Source organism: Xyrauchen texanus, chromosome 10 (assembly GCF_025860055.1).
Source record: "Xyrauchen texanus isolate HMW12.3.18 chromosome 10, RBS_HiC_50CHRs, whole genome shotgun sequence".
NCBI classification, from domain to species: domain Eukaryota; kingdom Metazoa; phylum Chordata; class Actinopteri; order Cypriniformes; family Catostomidae; genus Xyrauchen; species Xyrauchen texanus.
Genome location: NC_068285.1, coordinates 8,218,055 through 8,240,006, shown reverse-complemented (window position 1 = coordinate 8,240,006; position 21,952 = coordinate 8,218,055). Strand labels below are relative to the sequence as shown.

At 42.0% G+C, this 21,952-nt stretch overlaps 1 protein-coding gene across 6 annotated transcripts in view; it reads left to right on the top strand.

Moving 5' to 3' along the window:
• The window catches only part of LOC127650402 (NACHT, LRR and PYD domains-containing protein 3-like), a 40,088-nt gene extending 21,362 nt beyond the window's left edge, over positions 1 to 18,726 (top strand). For all 6 annotated transcript variants that reach the window (XM_052135823.1, XM_052135824.1, XM_052135819.1 and 3 more), the window contains 6 exons: positions 3,141 to 4,955; positions 9,394 to 9,567; positions 10,449 to 10,622; positions 11,529 to 11,702; positions 15,967 to 16,140; positions 18,360 to 18,726. In XM_052135823.1, the coding sequence (XP_051991783.1) occupies positions 3,141 to 4,955; positions 9,394 to 9,567; positions 10,449 to 10,622; positions 11,529 to 11,702; positions 15,967 to 16,140; positions 18,360 to 18,366 (2,518 nt within the window). In that variant the 3' untranslated portion in view covers positions 18,367 to 18,726. The remainder of the gene's footprint in view (positions 1 to 3,140; positions 4,956 to 9,393; positions 9,568 to 10,448; positions 10,623 to 11,528; positions 11,703 to 15,966; positions 16,141 to 18,359) is intronic.
• The last annotated feature ends 3,226 nt before the right edge of the window (positions 18,727 to 21,952 follow it).

The window sequence follows — 21,952 nt, the reverse complement described above, 5'->3', positions numbered from 1 at the left end:
AGTAAATCAATAATCCTGTGTGTATATTTAAGGAAGTCTATTAAACAAATGTGAGACATAATAAATGTAATTTACCTTAGAGTCCAACACTCTCATAAACAAAGTCACATTCAGGAGCTTCAAGGTGAATATCTCAAACAGAGATACAAAGTTTAACGAACACATATAGCATAGAGACTTGAACTTCTTTTCCATCGATTATTGCTTTAGCTCCCACAAAAAAGGCTCTTTTTCTTCTTTATTTGCAGCATCGATTTGGGGCCATAGTGTGTTAGGAGCCTCCTTATCTGTTGTCGTCAGGTCTTCCCCAAACTGCAGCTTTCTAGATTTTCTAGATCTTGCATTCTTCCAAATGAGATCTCTTGTTGACCCGGCTACGAACCTGATGATAACTTGTCGAATCTCCGAACTCTTCCTTCCAACTCTGTGGCTAACATCTGTGCTGTTGACAGGTCTTCTCATTTTCTGGGGTGACAGAGCGGCAGATTTCAACCATCTGGGCTTTAACATCCTCGCCTTCCTGTTCTGCCAATACATACAGCCTCAAGGTCCATTGTCTTTGGTAGCTTTCCAATTCTATGAGCTTGTCCTCCAGCTCTGTTATCCGTTTCTGATGGTCTTCGCCCAATGTTTTCATATTGGAGATGTCTGCCTTTACATCCTTCAATTCTTGAAAAATAAATTCTGTAGCCTCCTTCAAAGTATTAACACACTCTCGGTTCTACTTTATTTCTTGATTAAGAATAGCTGTATTCTGACTCATCTTCTCCACTAATATCTTGACGATGTTATCTTGTACCTCCCTGAGTGTGGGTTCAGGCCGACTTCTCTTAGAGAAGTTCCAGCCCGGCCCCGCCCTCCTCCGCTCTACACTCCTCATTGCCTCGGACCAGGGAGCACCCGGCATGACGTAGATCCTCCCACCTCCATGCCTTGCGCCCCGTCTGCTGGCTGGTCAACCCCGCCTACCTCAACCTGGGAAGAGACAGGAGGGGAAAGCACAAAAAAAAAACATTGGTGAGGGAAAGGCCAACACGGAGCGACAGCGAGAGAGAGAGATAAAAATAAACTCACTCACCGGTTCTCTGATGCACCGTTGCGGGGTCCTCAATACAGTGGGCAAGCCTCCTGGGTTTCAACACAGTGGGTTTCAAGCCTCCTCCCACCTGGGTTTGCAATGGGCACAACCCGCCGGCTCTTGGACGTGGCCCCGCTTGGGTTAGCACATCAACTGCCAAGAGTTTTTGGCTATATTCATTTAACTGTGAACGTTTCTCCTGCTACTCCGGGACAAGCACGTCTTGATCCATTCAGACAGCACCACTGCGATTGTGTACATAAATCGGCAAGGTGGCGTGTGCTCTCGTGGCATGTCACAACTCGCCCACCATCTTCTCCTTTTGAGCCAGCCGTGACTTAGGTTGCTGCATGCCATGCATATCCCCAGCAGCCTCAACATGACAGCGGATGCGCTGTCGCGACAAGGCACACCCAGCGGAGAGTGGGAGGCTCAACCCCCATGTGGTCCAGCTGATTTGGGAAGGGCTGGCCCAAGTGCACAAGTGCGCATTTCCATGTCTGGCCCCTGGACGGGATGCAGAAGATCTAAGTGGTCTACCACCTGCTGTCGTAGACATGATCAACCAAATCAGAGCTCCCTCTACTGGGGAGCTTTATGCCCTGAAGTGGTGCTTGTTCCCGAACTGGTGTTCTTTCCCATCTGAAGACCCACAGAGATGCGCAGTCGGGTCAGTGCTCTCATTCCAACAGGGGAGGTTGGAGGGGAGGCTGTCCCCCTCCACCTTGAAGGTTTATGTAGCCGCTATCTTGGCTCACCATGATGCAGTGGATGGCAAGTCCTTAGGGAAGCACAACCTGATCATCAGGTTCCTTAGAGGCGCCCGGAGGCTGAATCCTCTCATGCATGTATTTTCCGCGATATGCCCCCTCCGTTGGTGGGCCTGCGTCTTCCCCATGGTTGCTGTGTTTTGTAGTAACTCCTCCCTCGCTAGGTAGGATCTACCACCACGCCACTTCCACGTGTGGCTTGAAAACCCATGTGACGTATTTGCCACATTTACCTCCCCCCAGCCTGGGCAGGATGCGGTTTCTGCAGGGTCTTTTCACACTGAAAGAATAGGAGCTGGAAAAGAACACCCTCCCTGATGTCACATATTCCCTGTTGTCTTTTGTTTTTGTGCTTTTATGTTGAAGTTTAGTTTAGTTACTGTTTCCTGTTTTTTGTTGTAGTCCTTTGTAGTTTCATTTTATGATTGGTTTTCACCTGATTATTTCTCATTCCCTGATTGTTTCCCAAGGTGTTCCTCATTCCCTTGTTTGTTCTCTTGTGTATTTAAGCTCTTAGTTTCCCTGTTTCCTTTGTCAGTTCTTGCATGTTTTGTTATGCCCTGTGCTAGGTTTCCTGTGTTTTTCTTTGTTCTAAGTGTTCTTGTTTATTTAAATAAAGCTGCACTTAGATCCTCATTCTTTGCCTGCCTCGACACACTCGATTGCATATTATAGCGTTAAGATGGCCCCAGCGCTTTTACACACTATATGAGAAACATCGAGAAAGAGAAAAGCAGGTGCAGCCTGGTCCTATGGTTGGCACGTCGCTTGTCCCCCCATATGGGTGTGGGAACCTAAAAAGTTTTATGACAAAATTTCTATGGGGCATTGGGGAAGGAAACATGCAGTCTGATGCAGCCTGCTACTCAAGCACGCAACTGCCTGCTCGCACCTGCATCAGCATCTCACATAACATGGTTCAGCGTCATGGAGTTTTTGGATAAGGACACCTAGTGTCACGACACAATGTCGAAGTGAGTGACAGACTGGAAACGTCTAGGTTACTGTTGTAACCTCCATTCCCTGATGGAGGGAATGAGACGTTTTGTCCCTCTTGCCATGACGCTGTACCGAGCTGTACACTTTTTTTGTCATTTTGCACATTATCGTCAACTAAAATATAAAAAATGTTCTGTTGACTAAAATGTTATGCCATTTTAGATCTGAGCAACACATAAAATGAAAGAAAATGACATTATGATATATGTACTTTTTTAAAGAACATATTTGTCAAAAAACTAAAATGACAACAACAAAAACTGTACAAATTAACATTGATTTCAATCTTACAGTCACTCACAACATGTTGAAGTCCAAAACACATTCAAATTCAATCTGCTGAAGAAGTTTCAGTGTTTGTGTGAGGGAACAGCAAAGCAGGGAAACCAAACACTCCTGAATGAGATCTACACAGAGCTCTACATCACAGAGAGTGAAAGAGGAGAGATCAATAATGAACATGAGGTGAGACAGATTGAGACACAGTCCAGAAGAGCAGCAACAGAGGACACACCAATCAAATGCAATGACATCTTCAAACCTTTACCTGGACAAGACAAACCCATCAGAACTGTGCTGACTAAAGGAGTTGCTGGAATTGGAAAAACAGTCTCTGTGCAGAAGTTCATTGTGGACTGGGCTGAAGGGAAAGCCAATCAGGACATCCACGTCATATTTCCACTTCCTTTCAGAGAACTCAATTTGATAAAGGACAAAAAACTAAGTCTTTCAGATCTTCTTCGGGTTTTCTTCAGTGAAACAAAAGAAATGGAAATATCCAGAGAGGAATATAAAGTTTTCTTCATCTTTGATGGTTTGGATGAGTGCCGTCTGTCTCTGGATTTTCAGAGCAATGTGAGATTGTGTGACGTCACTGAATCAGCCTCAGTGGATGTGCTGTTGACAAACCTCATCAAGGGGAATCTGCTTCCCTCTTCTCTCATCTGGATCACCTCCAGACCAGCAGCAGCTGATCTCATCCCCACTGAGTGTGTTGATCGAGTGACAGAGGTACGAGGCTTCAATGACCCACAGAAGGAGGAATACTTCACGAAGAGAATCAGAGATCAGAGTCTGGCCAATAGAATCATCACACACCTGAAGTCATCAAGAAGCCTCTTCATCATGTGTCACATCCCAGTGTTCTGCTGGATTTCAGCCACTGTTCTAGAGACAATGTTGAGTGAAGCAGATAGAGGAGAGATCCCCAAGACACTCACTCAAATGTACACACACTTCCTGATCATTCAGACAAACATCAAACATGAGAAGGACTATGAGAAGAAAAGTAAAAACAGCGACATGATCCTCAAACTGGGGCAACTGGCTTTTGAGCAGCTTATGAAAGGCAATCTGATCTTCTATGAGGAAGACTTGAGAGAGTGTGACATTGATGTGACAGAAGCATCAGTGTACTCAGGATTGTGCACTCAGATCTTCAGAGAGGAGTTTGGGTTGTATCAGGGGAAAGTGTTCTGCTTTGTTCATCTGAGCATTCAGGAACATCTGGCAGCTCTATATGTGCAGCTCTCCTTTACAAACAACAACATAAATGTGTTTGAACAAATCACCAAACAAAGACTATTCTCCAAATTTTTAAAGTTGATGAATCCAAATTCGTCAAAACAGGTTTCTATGTTTGACCTGCATCAGACTGCTGTGAATGAGACTTTACAGAGTAAGAATGGACATCTGGATCTCTTCCTTCGTTTCTTTCTGGGTCTCTCACTGGAGTCTAATCACACTCTCTTACAAGACCTACTGACACAGACAGGAAGCTGCTCCTACAACAAAGAGGAAACAGTGAAATACATCAAGCAGAAGATCAGAAAGAATCGCTCTCCAGATAAATCCATCAATCTGTTTCACTGTCTGAATGAACTGGGTGATGATTCACTTGTGACGGAGATCCAATTTTACCTGACATCTGGAGAAATAAGAGAGACAAGACTCTCCTCTTCACAGTGGTCAGCTGTAGTGTTTGTGTTGCTGACCTCAGAGCAGAAGATGGATGTGTTTGATCTGACACAGTTTATAGGAGCACATAATAAAGCAGATGAAGTTCTTCGGAATCTGCTGCCTGTGATTAAAGAATCCAGATCAGTTCAGTAAGTAACACTCACAATAATCACAACATTGTTCAAACATCATCACATTTAGGCTACAAAGGGGAAATCACACTAAAGTCATTTATCAGGACAGGTAGCTGAACATTCACAGTGCTTACTACACTAACACCAACGATTTCTTTGTGAGGTTATTTTGAGATCATATAGGTCTAATTGTGGTGTAATGGCTTGATGGTGAATTTATTGTAATAAGGGACAGGGCTGACAACAGTTGGTCTTCAGATCAGAACAGTGTCTTCAGATCAGAACTGAAGAGACATGAGCAGAGGTGAAACATGAGAGAATTACTGAAAGTTTAAAAGAAATCAAGAAGCAGCATTTTGTCATGTCATGAGTGAATTTTATTTAACATTACTCCCTAAAATTTTCCCCAAAAATATGTCTCACCTGATAGTGACCTGATAGTGAAGCAACACTAGGGGACATTCTTGAAGGCCTCGGTTACCTCTGAACTTGAGAAAAGGCCAATGACAAATTGGCAGACAGAATTTGCATGTCCCTCCCCTGCACATACTGGTATAAAAGGAGGGAATCGTTTATCTGTTCATTCAGATTTTGCACTGAGGTTCGGCTGTTACAGTGGCTTGGTTCATCAGTGATGGAGGTTACAACAGTAACCTAGATGTTCCCGTCTGTCAAATTAAGTGACACTAGGGGTCCCTATTCAATCATGCCATGCGCTGAACCGTGTACGTGAGCTACTGACACAGGTGCGGGCAGGCAGTTGAGTGCCAAAGCGACAGGCTGCTTCAGACTGCACGTACCCTTCTCCAATGGCCCATAATAACGGCATAAACTTTTTAGGTTCCCGGCATCCCGAAAGAGGGGAACAAAGCGATGTGCCAAGCATGGGTGCAGGCCGCGCCAGCTGCGCTTTTTCTCTCTCTATGTTTCTCACATAGAGTTAAAGCAGCTGGGGCCATTTTAACGCTATAAAACGCATCGGGGTAGGTGTTCTTTTCCAACTCCTATTCTTTCAGGGGGAAAAGACCCCACGGAGACCACCACCTTCCCAGGTTGGGGGGAGGTAAAGTGTGGCAAAATATGTCACATAGGTTTTCAGGCCACATGTGGAAATGGCTCGGTGCTAGATTCTACCTGCTGTGAGGGAGGAGTTGCTACAAACATGGCGACCAGGGGACAGTGGGGACTGCCCAAGGGAGATACGGGTCTGCCAGTAGGGTACCCGTAGTGGGTATGGTCGGGGAATTCCTCAGCTGAATTTGCAGACCAGAGGGCTTGGGAGGAAGGACATCCAGGGAGTTTAGTGGACTCTACTGGGCAAAAGAGCGCACATGATCACCTCAGTGGAGGGGAAAGCCGCTATGAAGAGCGGAATACCCAGTCAGACGTTCCGTATTCCTGAGTACTATGTGCTCGGTCCTTAGAGAACACAGGATGAGACCGACTCAACCCTGTGATTTGTACAATTTTGTAAAGGTATTGGGTGTTGCCCAGCCCGCTGCTCTGCAGATGTATGCTAGGGAAGTACCGTTGGCCAGTGCCAACGAGGATGCCACACTTCTCGTTGAGTGTGCTCGAACCCGCAAGGGTGCGGGCATGGCCTGGGTGTGATAGGCCAAAGAGATGGCATCGACGTCCTAGTGGGCTAGCTTCTGTTTGGAGACAGCGTTCCCTTTCAACTGTCCACAAAAGCAGACAAAGAGCTGCTCAGAACATCTAAAGCTCTGCATGCGGTCCACATAGGTACGCAAAGCATGCACCAGACACAGCAACGATAAGGCTGGGTCTGCCTCCTCCTGGGGCAGCTTCGCTTGCAGGTTCAATACATGGTCCCTGAAGGGGGTCGTAGGAACCTTGGGCACGAAGACCGGTCGAGGTCTTAGGATGGCATGAGCAGCTTCCGGACCGGACTCCAGGCAAGTGTCGCTGACGTAGATACTGCTCGCAGGTCACCAACCCTCTTGATGGAAGCGAGTGCAATCAGGAGGGCCGTCTTCAAGGAGAGGGCTCTCGACTGACTTTAGCTGCTCAAAGGGGAGGTCTCTGAATGTCTGAAAAGACCACGGAGAGATCCCATGAAGCAAACAGGCATGGCCTGAGAGGGTTCAGCCGTCCACTGCATTGTGGTAAGCCAACATGGCGGCTACATAGACCTTCAAGGTGTGGGGGGACAGCCTCCCCTACAGCCTCTCCTACAGACAGGAGAGCACTGACCTGACTGCGCATCTCTGCAGGTCTTCAGATCGGGAAGAACACCAATTCGCGAACAAGTGGCACTTTGGGACGTAAAGCTTTCTGGTAGAGGGAGTTCTGGCTTGGTAGATCATGTCTACGACAGCAGGGGTAGGCCACTTACATTTACATTTACATTTATGCATTTGGCAGACGCTTTTATCCAAAGCGACTTACAGTGCAATTATTACAGGGACAATCCCCCCGGAGCAACCTGGAGTTAAGTGCCTTGCTCAAGGACACAATGGTGGTGGCCGTGGGGTTAGAACCTGCGACCTTCTGATTAACAGCCCTGTGCTTTAGCCACTACGCCATCACCACTCCACTTAGATCTTCTTCATCCCGTCCAGGGGCCAGACGTGGACGTTCCAGAGGTCTGGGGGCTGATGCCAGAGGGTGCCCTGTCCCTGAGGAAGAAGGTCCTTCCTCAAGGGAATTTGCCAGGGTGGGGCTGTCATGAGGAGTGTGAGGTCCGAGAACCATGACCGTGTGGGCCAATAGGGGCCACTAAATTGACTTGTTCATCATCCTCCCTGACCTTGCACAACACCAGTGCAAGTAGGCTCACTGGGGGAAATGCGTACTTGCGCAGCCCCCGGGGCCAGCTGTGTGCCTGCGTGACTATCCCGAGGGGAGCCTCCACTAGGTAGTACCAGAGTGGGCAGTGGGAGGTCTCTTGGGAAGCAAACAGGTTTATCTGTGCTTTGCCAAACCGCTCCCAAATCAGCTGGACCGCCAGGGGTTGAGCCTCCACTCTCCGCCGAGTGGGGGGTTGTGAGCATGATTCCCTCCTTTTATACCCGTATGTCTGGGGGAGGGACATGCAAATTCTCTCTGGCAATTTATCATTGGCCTTTTCTCAAGTTCAGAGGTAACCGAGGCCTTCAAGAAAGTCCCCTAGTGTCGCTTCATTCGACACAAAGTCGAGTGAGTGACAGAAGGGGAACATACATTTATTTTAAGACCTTTAAGACCCTTTAAGATTATGATGATTTTATTAAAGGGGTCATGACATGAGAAACCAAATTTGCCTTGATCTTTTGGTATATAAGAGGTCTTTGTATCATTAAAACGTCCTGCAAGTTTAATATTTTAAGACGTCCTCCCCATTCTAAACGAATCATTTATTTAATCAAGCTCAAAATACAGCTCGTTCTGGATTCATGGTTAGAAGTGGCGTGTGCGGTTAGAAGTGGCGTAACAGCTTTTGCATATGACCGCCTCCAGCACAAGATAACTACGCTTTAAGCACAAGACAACTCACGCTCATTTACGTATGCCGTCGCCTCACAAGTGTTCAGTCGATGGACAGCGAGCTCTGGCAGAGACTACTTGTGCACTAGGAAAATTACGATGCCACACAGATGTGCTGTTCCTGGCTGTGGTCAAACAAAACCTCTGAATAAGCTGCCGAAAGATCCAGGCGTCAGGGAAAAATGGATGCAGTTTATTTTTTGCGGACGTCCGAGTCACGGCAGTGTTAACTTAAGCGTTTGTTCTGTACATTTTAAGGATGACTGTTTTGAGAACAAATCTCAATATGATGCTGGCTTTGCCAGAAAACTGTTGACTCAAAGATAAGTCCGTGCCGACTATTCTGGGAACAACGACGGCGTAAACTGTAAGTAATCTATTTTAAACTTTAAACTACTTTTTAAAGCGCAGTTTCATTCATTATGAATAATCACAGTGTTTTTACTTAGTTTACTTGCATATTGTTCTGGCTGGAAGCGTCAATAATTGATACATAGGCACTGGCGTTAGCCAATCATAACAGTGAGCGTTAACACTGAAGTCTTAAATGGAAACAGCCCCCATAACAGACTGTTTGAATCAGAGGATGAGAAACAGGGTGGGAAAAGGTCATAAATCACTAGATTTTAAAAGTTTTCTTAAAAAAAATATATTAATACTATAATTGCACCTAAGGGAACATAATAATACAATAAAAAAAACCATGTCATGACCCCTTTAATGTTTGGTTGATTGAATTAAAGCTTTTTCATTGTCAGAAAAGATGGTTGATTAAATATTAGCTAGATTCATATTTAGATATTGTTGTATCATATTGAATTGATGTTTCTTTACACATTTGAAACACAAACACACATAAATTATAAAAATAATATTAAACAGACACAGAAATGGTAATATTCTCCTGTTAAACTGATGTGTGTGTTGTGAACGGAGAGAGTGAAGAGTGTGTCATTGTTCTCTGCAGGTTGAGTTATTGTGATGTCACAGATGAAGGTTGTGCTGCTCTGACTTCAGCTCTGAGATCAAACCCCTCACACCTGAAAGAACTGAATCTTTCTGGGAATAAACTAAGAGATTCAGGAGTGAAGCTGCTCTCTGATGTACTGAAGAATCCTGACTGTAAACTGGAGATACTGAGGTAAGATTTCACAAAACTCTCAAATCCTCCTCCATTCTCCTTCTTGCAGTAAATAAAAAAGATTTAACAACAATTAAAAAAACCATTAAAAACAGAGTTCTGTCAGATAATGCAAGATAATGGTGCTTTAACTTATCCGATTGAGTCCTAATTTTGCCCTAAAATTTGTAAAATCTGTAATTTACTCCCCCTCATGTTTGGAGAATCCTCACTGGAAACTGAAGATCATCTGAGATTCACATGATCTGATATTCTGACAGAAATATTTTTGTATAGTGCATAATTGCAACAACTCTTACAATAATATATAGTTATGTGTGAGCTATGTGTGTCACATGTTATAAGGAAATACTATAGAAACTGATCTAGTCCAAATGTAAATCCAAAAAACATCCAATAAACTATCATAAGATCAGAGAAGTTCAGAATTTCAGTAGAGAAACAAACAAATCAAAATCAAGATCCAGAATCAGAGAACAGAGAAACAAGACAAAAAAGTCAAAATTGATTCATTTACAGTATTTAAAATAAACCACATTAGCTAAAATGAAGAATTATGAAGAAAATTAAATCATGAAGGGAAGAAAAAGTTATTTTGTGTTTGATATTTATAAAGATATCTGATTCAATTAATGTTTGTATTGATTGAATTAAAGCTTTTTCATTGTCAGTAAAGATGGTTGATTAAATATTAACTTGATTCATATTTAGATGTTGTTGTATCATATTGAATAGATGTGTTTCTTTACACATTTGAAACAAAAACACGCACATAAATTTTAAAAATATTAAAAGGAAACAGGAATGGTAATATTCTCCTGCTCAACTGATATGTGTGTTCTGAATGGAGAGATTGAAAAGTGTGTCATTGTTCTCTGCAGGTTGAGTGATTGTGATGTCACAGATGAAGGTTGTACTGCTCTGACTTCAGCTCTGAGATCAAACCCCTCACACCTGAAAGAACTGAATCTGTCTGATAATAATCTTAGAGATTCAGGAGTGAAGCTGCTCTCTGATATACTGAAGAATCGTGACTGTAAACTGGAGATACTGAGGTAAGATTTCACAAAACTCTCAAATCCTCCTTCATTCTCTTTATGCAGTAAATAATAAAGATTTAACAATAGTGAAAACATTTAAATAATATATTTTTTTTAAATAAGAGTTCTCACAGATAACGGAAGATATTGTTGCTTTAACTTATCCGATTGAGTCCTAATTTTGCCCTTAAAAATAGAAAATCTGTAATTTACTCCCCCTCATGTTTGGAGAATCCTCACTGGAAACTGAAGATCATCTGAGATTCACATGATCTGATATTCTGACAGAAATATTTTTGTATAGTGCATAATTGCAACAACTCTTACAATAATATATAGTTATGTGTGAGCTATGTGTGTCACATGTTATAAGGAAATACTATAGAATCTGATCAAGTCCAAATGTAAATCCAAAAACATCATCCAATAAACAATCATAAAATCAGAGAAGTCAAGAAGTTCAGTAGAGAAAGAAACAAATCTAAATCAAGAATCAGAGAACAAAGATACCAGACAGAAAAGTCACAACTGATTCATTTACAGTATTTAAAATAAACCACATGAGCTAAATGAAGAATTATGAAGAAAACTAAGTCATAAAGACAAGAAAAAACATATTTTAAAATTACACAGTTATTTTGTGTTTGATATTTATAAATATATCTGATTTTATTAATGTTTGTTTTGATTGAATTAAAGCTTTTTCATTTTCATTAAAGATGGTTGATTAAGTATTAGCTAGATTCATATTAATATATTGTTCTATCATAATGAATTGATGTTTCTTTACACATTTGAAACACAAAAACACACATAAATTAGAAAAAATATTAAACGGACACAGAAATTGTAATACTATCCTTGAACTGATGTGTGTGTTGTGAGCTGAGAGAGTGAAGAGCGTGTCATTGTTCTCTGCAGGTTTAGTCGTTGTGATGTCACAGATGAAGGTTGTGCTGCTCTGACTTCAGCTCTGAGATCAAACCCCTCACACCTGAGAAAACTGGATCTGTCATGGAATAATCTTAGAGATTTAGGAATGAAGTTGCTCTCTGATATACTGAAGAATCCTGACTGTAAACTGGAGAAACTGTGGTAAGATTTCACAAAACTCATAAATCCTCCTTTATTCTCCTTCTGCAGGAAATAATAAAGATTTAAAAATAATTTAAAAAGTTCTGTCTGATAATGGAAGAGAACGTATAGGTTACTGTTGTAACCCCTTCCCTGATGGAGGTAACAAGACGTTGTGTCGGTGAAGTGACACTAGGGGTCTCTCTTGAGAGCCTAAGTTGCCTGGGCGCTCTCTCTTGAGAGCCTCAATTAGAATTGGTGAACAGAATTTGCATGTACCTCCCCCGGACATACTGGTACAAAACGAGGGAATCGTGCATCTGTTTAGGTTTTGCACTGAGCAGCCAAGAATAAGGTACGGCCGTTACAGTGGTTTATGGTGTTGTGGCAAGAGGGACACAACGTCTCGTTCCCTCCATCAGGGAACGGGGGTTACAACAGTAACCTAGACATTTCTCATCTTTAACTCACTCGACGATGTTTCGGTGAAGTAACACTAGGTGTCCCTATCCAATAACGCCATGACACTGAATCGTGTTACGTGAACTGATGATGCGGGTGCAAACAAGCTGTTGCGTGCCAAAGGAGCAGCACGCAAAAAAAATGTCATATACTTTTTAGGTTCCCGGCAACCCTCTTCTCTTGGGGGAGACAAGCGATGGGAGCAGGTCGCACCAGCCGCGGCCTTTTCTCTCTCTATGTTCACTATAGGGCTGTTAGAATCGGCTGGGGCCATATAATGCTATAACATGCATCAGGGAAGGTGTTCTTTTCCAAACCTATTCTTTCAGGGGGAAAAGACACCGCAGACACCAGATCCTGCCCAGGCTGGGGAGGTCACCTGTGGAAAATCCATCACATGGGCTTATGAGCTACACATGGAGGTGGTGCGGTGGAAGGTCCTACCTGGTGAGGGAGGAGCTCTACAAACACAGCGACCGGGGTCAGAGGGAGCTGCCCAAGGGAGACACGGGTCCGCCAACAGGGGGACCGTACCGCGGAATATACAACACATGGGTAATCGTGATGACCGTTACCTGTGGAGCACATATTCCAGTACAGAGTAATTAGTACCTGAATTGGGTCTGGTCAGGAAATACCTCCTCCGAATTCGCGAGCCATAGGGCTATGGAGGAAAGACATCCAGGGAGAGCAAGCTTTTGTGGACACACCTGGTGATAAAAGCACACGGGTTCACCTCGGAAGAGGGGAAAGGCGCTATGCGAAAGCGGTACACCTGGTCAGCTGTCCCGTATTACCGAGTTCTAGAAAAAAATGGGCCAGGACCGACTCAACCCTCGTAGGTTATTGATCTCGCAAAGGTATTGGATGTTGCCCAGCCCACTGCTCTTCCAATGTCTGCTAGAGAGGTGCCATTGGCTGGTGCCCATGAGAATGCCATGCTCCTCATAGAGCGTGCTCAAATCCGCAAGGGGGAGGGCATGGCCTGGTTTAATAGGCCGGTGCAAGGACATTGATGACCTCATGGACAAACATCTGTTGGGGGACAGCATCCCTTTGTCTGCCACAGCAAACAAAGAGTAGCTCAGAATCATCTAGAGCTCAGTGTGCGGTCTAAAATAGGTGTGAAAAGCATGCACTGGACACAGCAATGTTAAGGCTATGTCTGCCTCATCCTGGGGCAGTCACTTGCAAGTTCACTATCTGGCCTTGAAGGGGGGGTCATAGGAACCTTGGGTACGAAGCCCGGTTGGGGTCTTAGGGTGACGTGAGTTTCTGCCGGACCGGGCTCCAAGCAAGTGTCGCTGGCAGAGGGTGCTTGCAGGTCCCCGACACTCTTGATGGAAGCGAGCAAAATCAGGAGGGCCATCTTCAGAGGAGAGCATACAGATTGTATGTACAGATTTGAGTCTAGCGGCTCGAAGTGGGTTCTCCGAGGACCCATAGGGAGCACGGAGAGGACCCTGGTGCTCTTCCCGATCAGAAGACCTGCAGAAATGCGCATTCAGGTCAGTGCTCTCATTTCTGCACACAAGGTTGGAAGGGGTGCTGTCCCCCTCCACCTTGAAGGTGTTGTAGCCACTATGCTTGCCCACCTGGGAGGATTCAGCCTCCAGGTACCTCTTCAGGGACCTGATGACCAGGTCATGCTCCCCCAAGGGCTTAGCATCCACTGCATCGTTGTGGGCCGGCATAGTGGCTACAACACCTTCAAGGTGGATGGGACAGCCGTCCCTCCAACCTCGTGTGCAGAAATTAGAGCACTGACCTGACCGCATTTCTGCGGGTCTTCAGATCGGGAAGATATGTGTGAACAGACACCACTTTGGGGCATGGAGCTGCCTGGTAGAGGGAGCTCTGGCTTGGTTGATTGTGTCTACGACAGCAGGTGGTAGAACACTTTTAGATATTCCGCCAGAGGGTGTCCTGTCCCTGATAAAGGAGGTCCTTCCTCAGAGGAATGCGCCAGGGAGGTGCTGTCGTGAGGAGCGTAAGGTCCGAATACCAAATCCGAGTGGGCCAGTAGGGGGCCACTATGAGGACCTGTTCTTCATCCTCCCTGACCTTGTAAAGCAACTGTGCAAGTAGGCTCAATGGGGTAAATGCGTAATTGCGCAGCCCCCGGGGCCATAGCATGCAGAGTGTAGGCTCTACATGCTATGCATCCGGAGGCTCTGTAGGCTTTGGATGCCAGGGACGACGTCATCCTACAGGCCTGTGGGGGGGTAACGGGAAATCTTGCCAAGTGGCCATGTTTTGCAGGCACAGGCACACCGCAAACGCTTTGTCCACTTGGGGGACCTCCGTGTACCCATGGACTGCCCCGCCATCAAGAGAGCAGACGAGCGAGCAGGATGGTTTTGGGCAGTAAAGGGTGCCCTCCACAACTTCGTCAGCTCATTATGCACTTCCGGGAAGAAAGGGACCGGGGGGGGGAGCGTGACTGTAAGTGGCGCCCTGATCCGATGAACCAATCGTCTAGCCGTGAGGGCTGAGGGGGGGGGGCAGGGAGTTCCGGTCCAGCCCAACACTCTTGGCAGCCCGGGCAAGCATAACGTAAATCTGCGCGATCAGGCTTAGACTGGGCGAGCAGACCCGAAGGTGGCTGCCCAGTCGAGTTCTCAGCATCAGGCGCCACGACCCTCTCCGATGCAGCGCCGATATTCTCCTCCAGCTTGGGGGGTCCGAAGGAGATATCAGACTGGCTGTTGGACGAGCCGGTCTCGGATCGGATCCGGACAGGGGCAAAATCCGGTGCTGGGGGGCGGGTGGTTTGTGGGTATTCACCCGGTGAAACAGCGCCTGCTATATTCCCCAGATCGCGTTTATCGCCAGCCCCGCCAGCCTCAATCACGTAGGAAGAAGCGGCTGAAGTGGCTTTCCCCTGGAGGAAGGAAAGCCGCGATCGCAACGTTGCCATGGTCATGTTCTCTCAATGAGAACATGAACCATTCATAAATGCTGCCTCAGTGTGATCGCAGCCCAGACATGTGAGGCAGCACCCATGACTGTCAGAAGCGGAGAGATATCTGCCACATCTAGGAACTACACAAAGGTGGAAAGGCATCTTTAAAAAGACGTTCAACACCAATATGTTACTCTTTTAGAGAAAATACTCTTTTAGAGGGTGTTTGCTCTTTTAGAAGCACTGTCGAAGCGCCCAGGGGCGTAGACTGCACTGACGTGCAGAGAAGAGAAAGCCGCTGGTAACCCACCGTAAGATACAACAGCAAAAGCTCTGTAGAGGTGCTTAGTGGAACAGTAGTGGAACAGTAGCTTGCAAAAGACACAACCGGTCGGCTCCGAAGAAAAAATCTGACTAAACGATTCCCTCCTCCGATTCCCATTCTGACAGAAATATTTTTAAATAGTGTATAACTGCAACAATGTTTTTAAATAATATAGAGTTATGTGTGAACTATGAGTCACATGTTATTAGGAAATACTATAGAAACTGATGTAGTCCAAATGTAAATCCAAAAAATATCATCCATTGAACGATCATAAGATCAGAGAAGTCCAGATGTTCAGTAGATAAACAAACAAATCTTGTTTGATATTTATAAAGATATCTGATTTTATTAATGTTTGTTTTGATTGAATTAAAGCTTTTTCATTGTCAGTAAATATGGTTGATTAAATATTAGCTAGATACATATTTATATATTGTTGTATCATATTGAATTGATGTGTTTCTTTACACATTTGAAACACAAACACGTATAAATTAGAAAAAATATTAAACTGTCAAAGAAATGGTAATATCCTCCTGTTGAACTGATGTGTGTGAAGAGAGTGAAGCATGTGCAATTGTTCTCTGCAGGTTGAGTTGTTGTGATGTCACAGATGAAGGTTGTGCTACTCTGACATCAGCTCTGAGATCAAACCCCTCACACCTGAAAGAACTGAATCTGTCTGATAATAATCTTAGATATTCAGGAGTGAAGCTGCTCTCTGATCTAAAAGATGATCCGCATTATAAACTGGAGATACTGCGGTGAGTAGTGATAATTAATATAATCATATTTGAATTTATCTCCTTAAGTTTCTTTTACAGATTAATTGTTACTTATGTACTATAAAAGTATTTAACTGTGTTTAACCCTCTGGGGTCGATGGACGCGCCGGCGTGTCCTGCTGGATATTTTCATCATTTAAGCAGCGGAAACAACTTAAAATACTCCGTCATTTTTGGGTATACAGATAAGTGTAAGACATCATTAGAGACTATAAAGGGTCTACTTTTATTTGTGTACACTTACAATAAAAACAAAACCTTGTGCTTTTGTAAAATATAGAAAATAAAAAGGGTGAGCTATCAGACGTCTGTCTCCACGAGCATATTTCTGAAACACGTCATAAAAATGAACTGAAACTCCACGAATACTTATCACACAAACATGAAACATATATCTAAAGAAAGCTTAAGATTTATACTTTTAAAAAAACAATTCAAATTTAAAACAAATATTCTCCTGCAATGTAATCTGTATGAAACAAAGAGATTTACAGTGTTTACCGGCTCAGATCATTACAGCTAATGTGATTACACCCACCAGCAGAGCGCGGCATTCATACGCTAATGTGCTGAGACGATCAATGCAAATGGTAAATGCCCCCGACAGTGAGGTTTGATGTAAACACAATTCATTCACCTTACTGCGCGTTTGTAATGATACACAGGCGAGGAAACTCATGGATAGTAAGGAAGAGTTAACATTTTCCTCAGAAGAACAGCGGGACTGCAATGAACGTTTGTATTTTGAAGAGAGACTTGATCCAGCCGAGGATAACATTTTGGATGAGTAAGTCATTTAGTTTTCATTAGTTGACATGCTATTTTATATAAGCATGTACATGTTTTACTAGTAGGACTGTTTCCAGAATTACCAGCCAGGATTCAAAGTATTGACATTTGAAATATGTCCTAATAAGCAAGTTTTAGTTACATTTAAATGCTGTTTCGGCTAAAGCAGGTATTTAAATTGTATGCTGTATGATATAAATATGATATGTAATATGATATAAAATAATATGAATGTTTAGATTGTATTTTAACTAGTGTTTATGCTGCCTCATTATCATCAACAAAGCTTGTGCTTGCAAATATGTGTTCAGGTGTAAATGAGTAAAATACACTTTAAATATGCCCATATTAGAAAATCAGCAAATTTGAATGATTTCTGAAGGATCATGTGACACCGAAGACTGCAGTAATGATGCTGAAAATTCAGCTTTGATCACAAATTGCATTTTACAATATATTCAAATAGAAAACTGTTCTTTTAAATTGTAAAAATAGTTCACACAATGTTTTTACTGTATTTTGGATCAAATAAATGCAGTCTTGGTGAGCAGAAGAGACTTTTTCTAAATCTTTTAAATGGTAGTGTAGGTACAAAATTAAGTAAAGTCTTTATGTAAAGAAAGATTTTGATCATTAAGTCTCCTCACATTCATTGTCTTTCTGTCACATTCCTCAGTGATAGGCCCAGTGGAGGTGTCTTTTGTCTCCTCGGGTGTGAATCACATCAATATTCATGATCATTCACACCTACTTGCATATGACCTTTCTAACACTAAAATTGTCTTACAAAAGTTAAATTAGTATATTGTTTTGTATGAATGAGTGATCAGGATGGTTTGCACATCATTTTGTAGCAAAAACTCTAGGCTGCAAGATCCAGTTCTCAAAAGGCTTGTGGACAAATGTTTAGTATGTGTTATATGGCCTTATTTCAATTACTTAAAATTTTAGTTTTTTCAAAAACCATGCATAAATGTTATTTTATCAAAAATACAAACCTGTACATACATGTTGCTCACATATTATTGTAGCCCAGTTTGTGCTGAATACAGTGTTATCAGATTTTAGCCAATTTTTTTAAGCAACTGAAAAAAGCACAAATGTCAAGGCATGTCAAAACTTCTCTAGGGCCCAAAACACCCTCAGACCCCAGAGGGTTAATATCAGTTTGAATCATTGATCTGTGAATATATAAATTATTTTTTCAGATTTTTCAGTGTCTCTATGTGTGATAAAACGATTTGAATAGTTTTCTATTGATTAATATTAAGCAGATTTGTAATGGAGATGTTTTATTTTAAATTAGTATATCTCACAGATAGTGCTAATAGTTTGTTTTGATGTTTAAATAAAATCGATAATGAAGTAATGTCCCATACAGCACATTTGACTTTGACTTTGTGTTTTAGGATTTAGATGGACATCCCTTTGAGAACTGATTGTGAACAGTAATGATTGTGAAGAAAACAAATCACAGTCAACAGAATCAACAGAGACAAACTGACCTGACACACAGATGTGTGTAACTTTACATAACTATTCAATACACCTGCTGAAGTGACAGTGAAACAATTAAACCTTTTGTTTCTTCCACAAGTGACTTTTATGGGTCAAAGACAAATAAAGATGTCTACATTATAAAATGGGAAAATCTTTTAAAACTTCAGTTTAAAATACATGTATCAAATTTGTATAAATGTAATCTTTGTATTCATATTCGTTTTTAATAATACTTTGACCATTTTTTAAATAACAATAAAAGATTAAAACTTTTATACACACATTTCAAACTTTTAATGAGACTTATTTTCTTGTTTACAATCTCCGAACAGTTACACCACTTAGACATTTTTTACTTTAAGCCCCAGAAGAAGGAAAACAAATATCAAAATTACTTTGAATTCTGAAATGTAAAATGTTCATCATAAGAGAGGTGTGTTCAAGTATGTTGTGCGTGAAATGCATTTTAATGTATCTTTGAGTAACTTGATAGATCCGAGGGAAAAACAATTAAAGTCCAAATTGGCATTTCTTGATTAAAGTCAACAAACTGACATTTCCTGCAGGTCATTTCTCGATGTCTGTAATCTGATCTAATATGGAAGTGCTAATTTAGTTGTTTGTCTCCAGTGTCAGAAACTTTTGAACATAGTTTTGAGGTAATCTGTTCTGTTGAGCCCCCAAACACACAACATAGATGAAGAATGAGCTGCAATAAACATTCAATTTAATGAGAGACTCTTCAATGACACTGTTCATGATTTTAAAATCATTAATTGTACTGTCACAGGTAATTTTTACAAACTGTGTGTGTTTGAACAGAAAACTAGATTCAACTTTTTCTGAAGAAAATGTAAATGGTGCTTGCCTGTGCAAAAGTCACATGTATGATTCAAGGGTGTTGTGGATGGTTACCAGGGTGTTACTACATCAAAAGTCTGTCCACTTTGTCCCCTGTAACTGAACTCTGTATTATTTGGTTTGTTCAGTTGTGCTGATGATGGATGATAAACTTTACCTGTTTGTGGCTCAGCGGTTAATGCTCTGGGTTACTGACCAGAAGGTCAGGGGTTCAAGCCCCAACACCACCAAGACACCACTGTTGGGCCCTTGAGTAAGGCCCTTGAACCTATCTGCTCCAGGGGTGCCGTATCATGGCTGACCCTGAACTCTGACCCCAGCTCAGCTGGGATATGTGAAAAATAAATAATTTCACCATGTATATGCAGAAATGTATGTATAATGTGTGACAATTGATCAATTTATTTATTTATTACTTATGTAGATTAAAATCATGGTTTAAAATTATTAAACTAAGTAAGTGTTAAGGGTCAGTGTTTAAACATCGATTGTGTTTGAACTGTAAGATTAATGACCAATGTCTTTGAAGTCCATCTTGATTAATTGCAGAAGTTCACATAGATGCAATTGTCCTTGTTAATTGGCTGATGAAGGCTTTTGTTGGCAATAGTTAGTCTATGCATTCCATTTCAAGATCGTAGTCCATCAATAGACCGAGGTGATGCAGGTTGGAGTTGGCATCAGTTCATCCTCTGAAGTCCATCATAATAGACTGAAGTGATGTATGGCTGGCACCGGCTGCATTTAGTCATTCATAAAATTCAGAATTTTAAAATTAATATGGAATTTAACAGGTAGCCAATGTAACGATGATAAAATGGGGCTAATATGATCATATTTCTTGGTTCTTGTTAGCACTCTGGCTGCTGCATTTTGAACCAATTGAAGTTGATTTATTGATCTTGCTGGAAATCCTGCCAGTAATGCATTACAATAATCTAGTCTTGAGGTCATGAACGCATTAATTAGTTTTTCAGCATCAGCAACAGAGAGCATATGCCTTAATTTAGCAATATTTCTTAGGTGGAAGAATGCTGTTCTACAAACATTTGTAATTTGATTTTCAAAGGACAGACTGGTATTAAATATAACACCTAAGTGTAACCATACATCCATCTAGAGTCAAATTATATTTTAGCGGCTTATTTTTAGAGTTTTTTGGTCCAATAATTAGAACCTCTGTTTTGTCAGAATTGAGTAGAAGGAAATTTCTGGCCATCCAATCTTTTATTTCATTGATACACTCTGCTAATTTTGAGAATTGTGAAATCTCATCAGGTTTTGAAGAAATATAAAGTTGTGTATCGTCAGCATAGCAGTGGAAACTTATTCCATGATTCCTGATAATATCTCCCAGGGGAAGCCTATCCATGAGAATGTCGTGATCCATCGTGTTGAATGCAGCACTAAGATCTAAAAGCACTAGAAGAGAAATGCAGCCGCAATCAGATGATAAGAGCAAGTCATTTGTAACTCTGATAAGTGCAGTCTCTGTAATGTGATGAGGCCTAAATCCTGATTGAAATTCTTCATATATACTATTTCTCTGTAGAAATGAACATATTTGGAAGGATACTACCTTTTCTAGTATTTTTGACATAAACGGGAGATTTGAAATCGGTCTATAATTAGCAAGTTCTCCACGATCAAGTTGTGGCTTCTTAATAAGCGGTTTGATAATTGCCATTTTAAAGTTTCTTGGGACATGTCCTAAGCATAGCGAGGAGTTAATGATATTAAGAAGAGGTTCTGAGATTAAATATAAAGTTGTGTATCGTCAGCATAGCAGAGGAAACTTATTCCATGATTCCTGATAATATCTCCCAGGGGAAGCATATACATGGAGAAAAGCAGAGGCCCTAAAACTGATCCCTGTGGCACTCCATATTTTACTTTTGTTTGGTTTGACAATTCCTCATTTACATAGACAAAGTGGTAGCGGTCTGCTAAATATGACCTAAACCATGCTAATGCAACTCCACAAATTCCAACATAATTCTCCAGCCTATCCAAGAGAATGTCGTGATCTATCGTGTCGAATGCAGCACTAAGATATAAAAGCACTAGAAGAGAAATGCAGCCACGATCAGATGATAAGAGCAAGACATTTGTAACTCTGATAAGTGCAGTCTCTGTACTGTGATGAGACCTAAATACTGATTTAAGTTCTTCATATATTCAATTTCTCTGTAGAAATGAACATATTTGGAAGGATACTACATTTTCTAGTATTTTTGACATAAACGGGAGATTTGAAATCGGTCTATAATTAGCAAATTCTCCACGATCAAGTTGTGGCTTCTTAATAAGCAGTTTGATAATTGACATTTTAAAGTTTCTTGGGACATGTCCTAAGCATAGCGAGGAGTTAATGATATTAAGAAGAGGTTCTGAGATTACAGGAGATACCTCTTAAGAGCTTAGTTGGTATTGGATCTAACAAACAAGTTGTGGCTTTTGATGTTTCGATAAGTTTTGTTAGCTCTTCATGACCTATGATAGCGAAGGATTGGAGTTGCACATGAGGAAAATTATTAGACACTGTTTTCTGAGGTGCTATGACAGATGATTGCATAATTTCAATTTATTTCTGATTATTTAAATTTTATCTGTAAAGAAATTCATAAAGTCATTACTCTTG